This window comes from Chanodichthys erythropterus, chromosome 11, assembly GCF_024489055.1.
Source record: "Chanodichthys erythropterus isolate Z2021 chromosome 11, ASM2448905v1, whole genome shotgun sequence".
Classification (NCBI taxonomy): Eukaryota; Metazoa; Chordata; class Actinopteri; order Cypriniformes; family Xenocyprididae; genus Chanodichthys; species Chanodichthys erythropterus.
In genome coordinates this window covers 5,056,032-5,068,622 of record NC_090231.1, presented here as the reverse complement: position 1 = coordinate 5,068,622, position 12,591 = coordinate 5,056,032, and the positions used below count along the sequence as shown (strand labels likewise).

At 37.3% G+C, this 12,591-nt stretch overlaps 1 protein-coding gene across 3 annotated transcripts in view; it reads left to right on the top strand.

The window, feature by feature from the left end:
* Nucleotides 1-12,591, top strand: part of efl1 (elongation factor like GTPase 1) — a 148,077-nt gene that overhangs the window by 118,605 nt on the left and 16,881 nt on the right. For all 3 annotated transcript variants that reach the window (XM_067401090.1, XM_067401088.1, XM_067401089.1), the window contains one exon: nt 5,402-6,381. In XM_067401090.1, coding sequence (XP_067257191.1) covers nt 5,402-6,381 — 980 coding nt within the window. The remainder of the gene's footprint in view (nt 1-5,401; nt 6,382-12,591) is intronic.

The following is a 12,591-nucleotide window of genomic DNA, read 5'->3' as shown; positions in this document are numbered from 1 at the left end:
AAGGTGTCTGAAGAGACTCGACTAATCAACTAATTTACATAATTGTTGTAATCGATTACGTTGACGCATCATTCCAGCCCTAAAAATGTTGATCACTACAGATAGGTAGTGCACTGCATGTATAGATGGGATGCGGTTCACTGTTTGACCGGTGTGTCGGTTGCAATACTGCCAACAGGTGAAGTCCTGCGATTAGTGCTCCTAACCTCTCAACACATCTGCCTCTTCCTACCTCAACAACTCCTTCATTTCTGCAACTGTTGGGAAAACATGACATTTTGCAGATGGTGTAGTGTTGTAGGAAATCTGCTGTTATTTGCTCACTAGCTCTTCCCCTCAGGTCAGAAAGAAACAGCAGTACCCTGTGAGAGGAAAGACAGGGATGAAGACCCATCAGACCCTAGGCTGTAGGTTCGGGGTCTGTCGGGGTCATCTGTGAGGTCAGGGGAGTCTGAGGTCAGGCCGCCTGCAGCATTTACTCCACAGTCTGAGTGGCGTTTAAAAATATCCTGTCAGACCTCTGTGTCAAAGCAGTTCAGCGATAGCTTGTCCAGACCTCTGGCGCAGCGCCTGTCCTCAGGCCATTTGGAACGAGGTCATGCCATGCCCTTAGTCACGGGATGATGACATCACATCCTCAGCAGAAAATGGGTCAACTGTCAGAACACAGAAGACAATGAGACGTTACGCCCTCTGATGTTGATTAGTGCTTTAACTCAAGGAAACATATTGCTTGAGTACGTTTTGAATATTATTGGTGGTTTTATCATTGAAAAGCTTGTTAATTGTGCCATTTTGTATCAATATGCCACATAAAATGCAATTGAATATGTGCATCTAAATAGAAATGCTTTTCAACTAATTCATCTAATCAATAATAGGGCCACATACAGTTAATTGACTGGCTTGTTTACTACTTGAACCAAAGCATTCGGTACTGAGACTGTTGTTGAAAAACATTGAATTTGAACATTATATGATGGTTTATTTGGGTTTTTTGGAGGGGGTTGGTGCCCTAAAATTTTTACTTTTCATTTTATAACTCTTGCACAGCAAAACTAATATGCAACGCGCTGTATATACAGTACATGGGTGTTTAAAACAGGTTTTTATGTTTTGTTTTGTTTTTTATATATATTTTTGAAAGTCTTTTATGCCTACCGAGTCTGCATTTATTTGATCAAAAATACAGTAATATTGTAAGATATTATTGGAGTTTGAAAGAACTGTTTTCTATGTAAATACATGTTAAAATTCCTGTGATCAAAGCTGAATTTTCAGCATCATTACTCCTAACGTATGATGATTTACTGCTCAAGAAACATTTCTGATTTTTATCAATGTTGAAAATAGTTATGCTGCTTAATATTTTTTGTTGAAACTGATATATATTTTTCAGGACTCTTAGAAGAATTTGAAGTTCAAAAGAACAGCATATATATATATATATATATATATATATATATATATATATATATATATATATATATATATATATATATATATATATATATATATATGTATATGTAACATTATCAATGATTTTACTGTCACTTTTGATCAATTTAATGCATTTAATGAGTATCTTAAACATTTTTTCTTATTTACTTACCACCAAATGTTTCAGAATATTAAACCAATTCTGTAAGCAGTTTGAGAGGAAGCTTCTTGGCAAGTGTTTACCCACAATACACTTAACAGTGTTTTAATAATAATGGCCATTTTAATTATGTCAGTGATAATGCTGCATGATATCCAACGTAATTTTAGTTAACAGGAACACATTTCTGGTTTAGGAGCTTTACTGATGCCCCTGAGGGAGTGCATAAGACAGTGCAGGTTGAGAAACACTAGGAAATAATAAATAATGAGGTTGATGAAGCAGCCGGCAAGAGGTGATGGTAACTGTGTGAAACGTATCTCACCTGGAGCTGTCAGCGGAGAGACAGCAGCGCCTGCAGATGCCCAGTCACGGCTCTCAGGAGGTTTCTGGTAAACATTTTCCACTGGATTATCTGCTTCCCAAACCGTTCTGTGGCTGTCTGGATCTAACTGGATTACTGGATGTCTCAGCGAAGGCAGCAATCATGTCAACCGTCTGCTCCACTTAACAAAGCCTAGTGACCCATGAGACCCAAGTGTCCAACTGTCTCCATCAACCAGTGACCCAGAGTGTGTAGGCTCCTCATTAGATTTAGGCCATTATCATATATCAAAACCAGCAGTATGTATAGCTACATATAAGCACAAAACTAATTGCATAAGCCTAGATTGTGACTCTCTGGCTGAATATGTGCATTATTTACTTAGGAGTCAGTGTGCTCGCACCTTCCGGCAGAATGTTTATGTCTGTTTCCTCACGCAGACAGAAAGAGATTAATGTGTATTTTAATAATTTCTGCATGAATGGCCCATTGTAAATTAGATTTTACTGTGCCATAACGACATGCTGGAGAATCAGCGTTAGGTTCTTACCGTTGGCTGAACGCCAGTCTTGAGTGCCGGCAATAATTTTCTTTCATGTCCTCCCAGTTAGTTTGAAAAATAAGCCTTTATTTTCCTCTCCAGGTTACTGTATTTCATGCGCTCTGTAGTTTTGCTCTGCACAATGACAATAAAGTTGGATCTAATCTAATCTATTGCAGTGACAGAATGTTTTTAGGGTTGTCATAGTTCCAAAATGTCAGTAGTCAATACCAATACCTGCGATATTGGGATTTTCAATAGCTATTTCAATACCACAGCAAAGACAAATACAAATATAGAATGAGCTCTTACATATGTGTCTGAGTTTGGTGAAAATATCTTAATGTGTTCACGAGTTATAGCCATTTTAGTAAAAGTGGCTCCGGCTACATTGAAAGTTTTGGCGGCCCTTAGAGACCGTGAATCTAAAATTTAACTTTTTTTGATAATTATTGACAATCAGACTGTACTGGTTTGGTTCCAATCGGGCCAAAAACCTAGAACTTGTTCGCAAAAGTAGTTTTTTGTTTTGTTTTGTTTTTTTAAATCCAATATACCCCAAAAAATTAGCCAGAAAGATTGAGTAAATCTGAGGCATGCATTTTGTCCAAGGATTCCACAATATAACACACAGTTCAGGAGTTATAAGCCATTTCCTACATTTGACTGCTATAGCGCCCCCATCAGGCTGATTGTCTTGGTGTCGTTGTAGGCAGTGTAAGTACTACCAGCCCTCAAAGTCTCTATGATTTAGAGTTTGGTGTACCTGATAACTTTTAGGGGAGAATGCTGGGTAACACTTTATTTTAGGGTCTAGTTGTTTATTAGCATGCATATTACTAGAATATTGACTCTTTATTACTACTTATTAAGCACGTATTAATGCCATATTCTGCATGACCTTATTACCTACATTCTTAATCCTACCCAATACCTAAACGTAACAACTACTTTACTACCTATTAATAAGCAGCAAATTAGGAATTTATTGAGGGAAAAGTTGTAGTTAATAGTTGTGTTCCCTATACTAAATTGTTACAGAATGCTGACACTTGAAAAATGTAACAATTACAATAGTGTTTTATATATACATATACAGTGCCCTCCACAATTATTGGCACTCTTAGTAAATATGATCAAAGGCGGCTGTGAAATAGATCTGCATTGTTTATCCTTTTGCTCTTTCATTCAAGAAACTCACATTATGAAATAAATGTTTTTTTCTCCAATACATGTCTTCTCTCCAACACAATTATTGGCACCCCTAGATATTTTTATGAGTAAAATATCTCTGAAGTATATTCCCATTCACATTTACATTTTTTTAGCACACCAGGGTGATCATGAACATGAAATTGTCCAGCCACGACTTCCTGTTCCACAGGAGTACAAATATGTGTAAACACAAAGGCTAAATTCCCTTAATCATTCCTCACAATGAGCAAAACCAAAGAATATAGTTCTGATGTGAAGCAAAAGATTGTTGAGCTTCACAAAATAGAAAATGGGTATAAGAAAATAGCTAAAGAATTGAAAATCTCCATTCACACCATCAGGGCAATAATTAAGAAGTTCGAATCAACTAAAGATGTTACAAATCTGCCTGGAAGAGGACGTGTGTCTAAATCATCCTAATGTGAAGTGAGGAGGAAAGTTTGAGTGGACAAAGACTCTCCAAGGATCACAGCTGGAGAATTGCAGAGATTAGTTGAGTCTTGAGTCTCAGAAAGCCTAAAAAAACAACAACAATCAAACAGCACCTACATCCCCACAAGATGTTCAGGACAGTTTCAAGAAAATTCCTCTGCTCTCATCCAGAACCAATCTCCAGCATATTCAGTTGTCAGACACGACTGGAACTTCAAACAGGTCCGGCTTCTATGGTCAGATGAAACTAAAAAAATAGCTTTTTGGCAGCAAACCCACCAGATGGAATTGGTGCACACATGGATTAAAAGTACCCCATGCCCACGGTTAAATATGCTGCTGGATCTTTAATGTTGTGGACCTATTTTTCTGCTGGAGGTCCTGGACGTCTTGTTCAGATACATGGCATCATGGATTCTAGAAAATACCAACAGATAAATATCAAAACCTGACCACCTCTGCTAGAAATCTTATAATGATCTTCCATCGTGACAATGATCCAAAACAAACATCAAAACCAGCACAAAAATGTGTCACTGAGCACAAAATGAAGCTTCTGCCATGACCATCACAGTCCCCTGACCTGAACCCTAAAGAAAATGAGTGGAGTGAACTGAAGAGAAGAAGCACCAACATGAAGGATCTGTAGAGATTCTGTATGAAGGAATGGTCTCTGATCTCTTGTCAGGTGTTCTCCAAACTCATCAAGCGTTATAGGTGAAGACTCAGAGCTGTTATCTTGGGAAAAGGACGTTGCAATAATTGGGTGCCAATAATTGTGGCCAACGTGAACTAGAGAAAAACATTTATTTCATAATGAGCTTTCCCCCTATTTTCAATTGTTTTACTTCAATGATAGGTTAGAATTTTGTGATTTTTTTGAATGAAAGATCAAAAGGATAAACAATGCAGATTTATTTTCATAGCCGCCTTTGCTCATATTTACTAAGGGTGCCAATAATTGTGAAGGGCACTGTATATTTACTATTCAGTTAATTATTATAAGTAAGCAAACATCAATAAAGAACAAAATTAAATTTAGCAGTTGTTCTTGCTAATATTGTAGTTTGAATTATTAATGTCATACTAGGTAGCTGCAGGTCTATTTGGATTACATTCACACAGCAAGGCCTAATGCACACATCTATTTTTATTTTTTATTTTTTTGGTCTCATCTGTTTGTTTTTTTACTTACATTACAAAAGTACCTGTATTTTTGACCCTGCATGTTTTGTGTTTCAGTCTAGTTATTATTATTGATAATAATAATATTCTGTTGTTTCTCCAGGTTTGCTAAAATTGAAATCAGTGCTTCCGAGCCAATCATTCCCTTCCGCGAGACGGTGATCCGGCCTCCCAAAGTGGACATGGTGAACGAAGAATTGGGAAAGCAGCAGAAGGTCGCTGTGATTCACCAGGTAAAGGATGAACATACAAAGTATCACGAAGGAGTCCAGGTGGATTCCACTGGTCTGGTCACGCTCACCACCTCAAACAAGATGGCCACGGTCAGGGTGCGGGCTATCCCTCTTCCTGAGGAAGTCACCCGCATTCTGGAGGACAGTGTGGGGCTTATCCGCACAATGGAGCAGTTCAGCCTCTTCGCTGGGGAGGGCAAGACTCTGGACATCAACCAGAAAATTCTGGAGGACATCCAGGAGTTCAAGGTGAAGTTGGAGAGCACCCTGCAAGGCCACAAATGGAGGGGTGCCGTGGAGCATATCTGGGCATTTGGTCCACGCCGTTGTGGGCCAAATATTCTCCTCAACAGCATGGAGGGCTACCGGAGACCCTCGTTGTGGCAGTGTCTGGAACAAGAGAAGGAAATTGAAAAGGCTGAGACCACCATGCTTAGAGACTTTGACAACAGCATTGTAAGTGGCTTCCAGTTGGCCACACTCTCTGGTCCCATGTGTGAAGAACCTTTGATGGGGGTTTGCTTCTCTGTAGAGACCTGGGACATGAAGCTTTCCACACCTCAAACTCAGCAAGACTCAATAGACGAGGAGTCACAATCTGCAGAGCCAAATAATGACAACCAAGGTGAATGCTCTGACGTTCATGAGACGAACGCTTCATCCACAAGCTCTAACCGAAGCAGGAGCAGAGCGGAGACTGCTGGGAGTTCAGTGGATTGTTATGGGCCGTTCTCAGGACAGCTCATTGCTGCTATGAAAGACGCCTGCAGATACGCTTTCCAAGCTAAACCTCAGCGGCTGATGGCTGCGATGTACACCTGTGAAATCATGGCCACTGCTGAGGTCCTGGGTAAGTGTTTATTCAGTAAAACTTTATACAGTATCTTCAAAAACACCTTTTTTGACCCAGTCCAAAAGTCAGTCTTTCTGACTGTTTCCCATAAGCATTGTAAGCCTAAGCAGATCATGATCAAAGGGGCTACATATACAAATTTTTGGTGACACTTTATTTTAGGGTTCAATTCTCACTTTTAACTAGTTGCCTGTTGTTTATTAGTGCCTCATTCTGCATTAACTTACTCTACACCTTAAATCCTACCCAATGCCTTTTTCATTTTACATGAAGAACTTGGGACATTTTTCGCCGAAACAATCAAAAAGATGTGACATTTATGCGCTCTCACGAGGGCCTCTCGTCCGTTCAGTGACACATGAAATGAATGCTTACACAATGTTAAGGATAATGCCGAATGAGACATTCTCTACTGTGACATCCGAATGTGCCATGCAAAGAAAAGGTATTCATTAGACTTATAGTCTCACATAGCCAGCTCTATATATAGTCTCATAGTCTCAAATATAGTATACATAAATATAGTATACATAGTCTCAAATATACTTTATAATCAAACTATCACAGTGTCATTTTAATTACCTCATCTGTTGACATGATGCCGGTGAATTGCACAACTGGTGCAAACATATCCACATCGCTATGATCAGATGAGCCTCAACACTCTGCCATTTCTGTTTCCTTGCTGTAGCAGCTGGAGATATACAATGTCTGCACCCAAAAAATTTTACAAATATTCTTTCATTGGATGTACCAATGAACACAAGAGTCTCCATAGACTCTCCGTGGTTGAATTTCATTTATGAAGGAAATGTGCCGTAGAAATGTTGATAAAGTGTTATATATTTGCGCAATTCCTTTTATGCTGACATTTTTTACATTTTGGCTGCGTGAGATTCTCCAGCTTTGTTGTTGTTGAGCTGTTAAAGCTCCGCCCTCTTCTGGAAAGGGAGCCGGGAGCAGCAGCTCATTTGCATTTAAAGGGACACACACAAAACCTGCGTGTTTTTGCTCACACCCAAATAGGGGCAAATTTGACAAGCTATAATAAATGATCTGTGGGGGATTTTGAGCTGAAACTTCACAGACACATTCTGGGGACATTGGAGACCCCCACATCTTGTGAAAAGGGAAATAATAGGTCCCCTTTAACTGCTGTTTTCTCACTGATGTCTTTTTTGTTGTGTGTTTTTGTTATTTAGAGGAAAGCGTGCAGCGCATATTTACATATTCATCTAAACGTCACTCTCAGCAACCGTTAACAAACTGTTCACAGTGTATCACTGCAAAGCTATTTCCAACATATTTTTACTTCTAAGCAAAGAACAAAAAAAAAAAAAAAAAAAAATTGGTGTGAATATATCAGGGCATTGAATCACTTTGTCTCTTGTATGTTTCGTGTGCACGAGTGCAAGAACGAGCATAAGTTGCTGGCTGCAGTTCACTTAGTGGCCACCGGAGTCGCTAATAACAAGGGTTTCTGAATTCTACATACAGCCCCTTTAACTAATGTTTGTATTTTATTTTATTTCAGCTTTTATTTTCAGTTATTGAAAAGAAATTTGAATAAGTTTAGTATTAGTTTTTGTTAGCGTTAGTCAAAAAGAATAACACAGTTTCCAGGTAAAATGTAAAAAATCAATGTAGTTGAGAAGCAACATTGTATACAGAGTTTGTTTTTTTTTTTTTTTCAGAGAGTATATTTAACTGCAAACTGCACTGTCTATCCTTTTTCTTTTTTTTACTTATTTTAAAAACAAGTGGAAAAAAATATGCCAAATACATCTCATTTCAAGATACAATCAGTGAAAATTAATCTTGCTTAAGTAAATTTCTTGTTTTAAAGATTTTTAAATATTTTAACTGGAAAACAAGTTAAAAAAATACTCATTAAGATTATTTGTTTGTTTGTGCAGTGCAGCTTTGAGATCATCTCTTTGCTTGTATACTCTTTAAAATGTACAGTATTTGTCTTACACAGACTAAAAAGTGCTGATGTCTCAACCTGCCAAACAAAACATAACCTCCATCATTATCATGATTCACGTCTGTGATATAAACTAAAGATTCACTTATTTAAAGCAGGGTCATCGATATGTCATTGTATATCCTATCCCATTTTCCTGTTTGAATAGAAAAGTACTCCAACAGAGCAAAGAAAACCAAAATATTTCATGAGGTTTAGAAAAACCAAAACTGTAAAGGGCCACTTAATGGGATAGTTCACCCAAAAAATGGAAATTAGTCATTATTTACTCACCCTCATGTCGTTTAAGACTGGTGGAAACCCAGATCAGTGAATAAGGAAACTATCATATTACTTGGAACGAATGAGTCATATGAGACTGTTATGGTGTTTCTGTATCTTTTTTTTAAAGTTTGATGGTCCTAATCATCATTTGCTTTGATTAAATTTAAGACTTTGGCCAAGATATTTGTCAAAAATCCACTTTTTGTGTTCCATAGTAGAAAGCAAGTCATACTGGTTTGGGACGACAAGAGGGTGAGTAAATCATGACAGAATTTTTGGCTAAAATGATGCTTTAAACAGTTTTAAACAGTAAAGCACATGCCAATCAAGCTGCATCTTAAATATATCCAGAGTCTCAGACATGGAGAAAAAGGGCCATATACCGTGCAAAGAGGAAATAGTTCTCCCAGGTCCTTGATTGAAAGCTGATGTGAAACAGCCATGTACCGATGTGATGTCATCATAGCACCAGCTTCCAGAACAAAAGCTAAATTGTCTGACCAACATGCCTGTGTGAAATGAACCAGTTGAAGAGGTAAGGGAATCCTGTCCCATGAGAACCGAAACCTCTGAGAAAATCAGTCGGCCAGGGCCAAAGGGGAGAAAATACGTAAATATTTTAACAAATGGTGCAAATTACCTTCCCGATCGGTTTTGTTCGCTCAGGGAAAAAGTCCGAAATCTGTAAATGAAGCGCAGACATTTCGTTTCCATAACTGCGATGAGAGCAGAAGTATTTGGGAACACAGCTGGAGTGTATTAGAGGAGATAATGGTTCTGAATATAAAATACATAAACTTCATTTTTCACTGGCAGAATGTTTCCCATATCCAGATATCTAGGTCACTCTGTTGATATCCAGGTGTATGTATTACAGATGTTTCTTTAAGATAAACGTCTTACACGTACAGTGCGTGCAGAATTATTTGGGAAGTTGATTTTCTGATCATATTTTTTTCCCATCACATCTTACCTTTTCCAAACCACATCAGTCTTAATAACTATGTCGAGCAAATGAGCAAAAAAAGAGATTTAAAGAGTTAGTTAGTTTACCCCAAAATGAAAATTCTGTCATTTATTACTCACCCTCATGCTGTTCCACACCCGTAAGACTTTCGTTCAACTTCAGAAGAGAAATTAAGATCTTTTTGATGACAGCATAAATGCATAATCTAGCCTGTATGCTCGTCCTGTAAATTCATGATTAAAATGTGAAAGAAAACAAAAGCTATTAAAAGCATTATCATTAAAATATGAAAATAAATAAATGATGGGTTCTAATGGGAGCAGCTTTACAAATGATTTACACAAAAAAAGAGTTTTGCTTGTGTTTAATGAATGAGGACCTATATGTATATATGTATATCTGTTTATCCCGAATATAAAATTATAATTCTAAACATAAGTAAATCATGCATGTATAGATGCAAATCTTAGTATGTATGTGTATGTATGTATATATATATATATATATATATATATATAATTATAAAGAAATGGGAAGCAACACATTGAATTAAACATGAAATTTTGAAGTAAAAATTGGCTGAAATAGTATTTTCTTGTAAAAAAGTTCTCATAAAGTTTTATTTACAATAAGGCCCTGTTTACAGCTGGAATTAAGACAACACCAAATACAGGTGTAAATGAAGTTCAAAACGTTTTAAGCTTGTCCACTTTCGATCACTTCCAGAGGTAGTTGAAAACACATTCGACCGAATTGCTTTCGTAGTGTAGACGATCATTTGGTCGAATGTGTTCGAACAGCCACAAAACACCATCTACTCTCCGTCTACTGACCTAATGTGTAAACATTATGGGAAGAGCTCTAGCCAGACGGGATTTAAACTTTGTCAGCTGAAGACCCAAGTTTGGTTTGAAGATGAAAAATGTACCAAGCACAATGTTCTCTCACCATTCCTGATTTCTAACATGCTCAACGTGTTCGGCCGGTCTTGCGGCTGTATGTTGCTCTACCGTCATCTCCGGTCATGTTCATATGTAAATCGTGTGAGCTTATTTCATCCATTAGATCAAAAGATTTGAAAAACCCATTAATTTACCCACCCATAGACCCTCCCTTCGAAGAAATCAGGACAGAAGAGGTTGAAAGTGGATAAAAGAGATGGTTAAAACACCAGGTGTAAACAAAAATGCATCTCCCTCGTCTACTTGTGATCCGATCGACCAAAACTCATCTTAATACCAGGTGGAAACAGGGCCTATAACTTTAATTTTTACAGTCAAGTTTCTTTGCCAAGTCTGACAATGCAACCCTACATCCCAAAATCCATGGTCATTTGTGCTGTCCACCAATAACATTATGCCATCCAGCAATAGCAATGGTCACAATAACCATTAATGTAGCCGATCTGTGACCTCCATCAACAAAATCAGGCTCTGTATGCTACTCTTCCTTTAGGACTTTTTGTCTTGTTTCCAGTACAAATATCAAAAAATTCTTAGATCAAGAAGCATTTTCTTGACAAGTAAAAATTATTTTCTTGTTTTTAGGAAAAATAAGTCAAAATTAAGTGAGTTTTTCCTTAAAACGAGCAAAATAATCTGCCTGTGGGGTAAGCAAAATAATCTTAATCCAAACTGAAAACAAGATTATATAGCTTATTTTTGGTTTGATATAAGATTATTTTGCTTACCCCACTGGCAGATTATTTTGCCTGTTTTAAGGAAAAACTCACTTAATTTTGATTTATTTTTTCTGAAAACAAGAAAATAATTTTTACTTGTCAAGAAAATGCTTCTTGATTTAAGAACTTTAAGATATTTTGACTAGAAACAAGACAAAAAATCTTAAGTAAGAACAGCATTTTTTGCACTGTAAATGACCTCCACATACTGGTAAATCACCATCATGCCAAGTTGAATTCTGAGTAGGTGTTGATGGGTCAGTGTAGATGGCCATATGTTAATGTGCTCATAGATTTCTGATTGAGTCATTGTTTTCTGCTTAGTTTCACTAGATAGTCCCATTGGGCTGCAGAGGGAGCTTTGCGTTGTGAATGTTGTGATTGTCTCCATAGTCCATCAGTCTCTTTTAAAAGCAAGGAAAATCCTGTTTTCCATTATATGTCCCCTTTAACTGTAGAGTCAATAACAGTTTTATACAATATAGTAGCATAGAGGTGAGCGTTCATAGCCCAGATGTACAGAGGTCGTGACCTTCTATAGATGTCTGTCATCGAGTATTATTGCCAGAGCTTCATCCTCGTCTACAGTGTTAACAGGTCGATGGTCTCTGGGGCCAAACTGTTAGATACACTTCCCCCGTCACTTCCATGTATTCTCCTGCCTGTGTGTGTGTGTGTGTGTGTGTGTGTGTAGGTGTGTGTGTGTGTGTGTGTGTGTGTGTGTGTGTGTGTGTGTGTGTGTGTGTGTGTGTGTGTGTGTGTGTGTGTGTGTGTGTGTGTGTGTGTGTGTGTGTGTGTGTGTGTGTGTGTGTGTGTGTGTGTATCAGCTGCTGTTTGCGTTAGCTAAAGGAGAAGGATGTCCGCCGCAGATGAATTTTAACAAACATCTGATTGTGTGTGAATTTCGGATGATGGATTTTGTGTCCATGTGTGTTTCCAGGTCATGTCTGAATCCTTGTGTAATAATGTCTGTGCTTTCTAAAAGTGTATTTATGAATGATTTTAGATAATATGCATTATAGTTGTTTTGTTCTGTACCAGTGATACCAATAATATGTCAATAACTAAAACTTCTAGGAATTGTGTTTCAGTGATTGAAATGGAAAAAAAAAAGTATTAGATGAAAAATAAAACCTAAAAAACTTAAACGAAAATTAGAAATGTTGCCTTTGTTAACTTAAGTGTAAGTTGAGGTACTAAAACAAAAAAACAAATAAAAAAAATAATAAAAAGACTAAATAGAAATATTTAAAAATAAAAAATTATAAAATGACAAAAGTCTTTGTGGTTTTGTTCAGGCGATGTTTG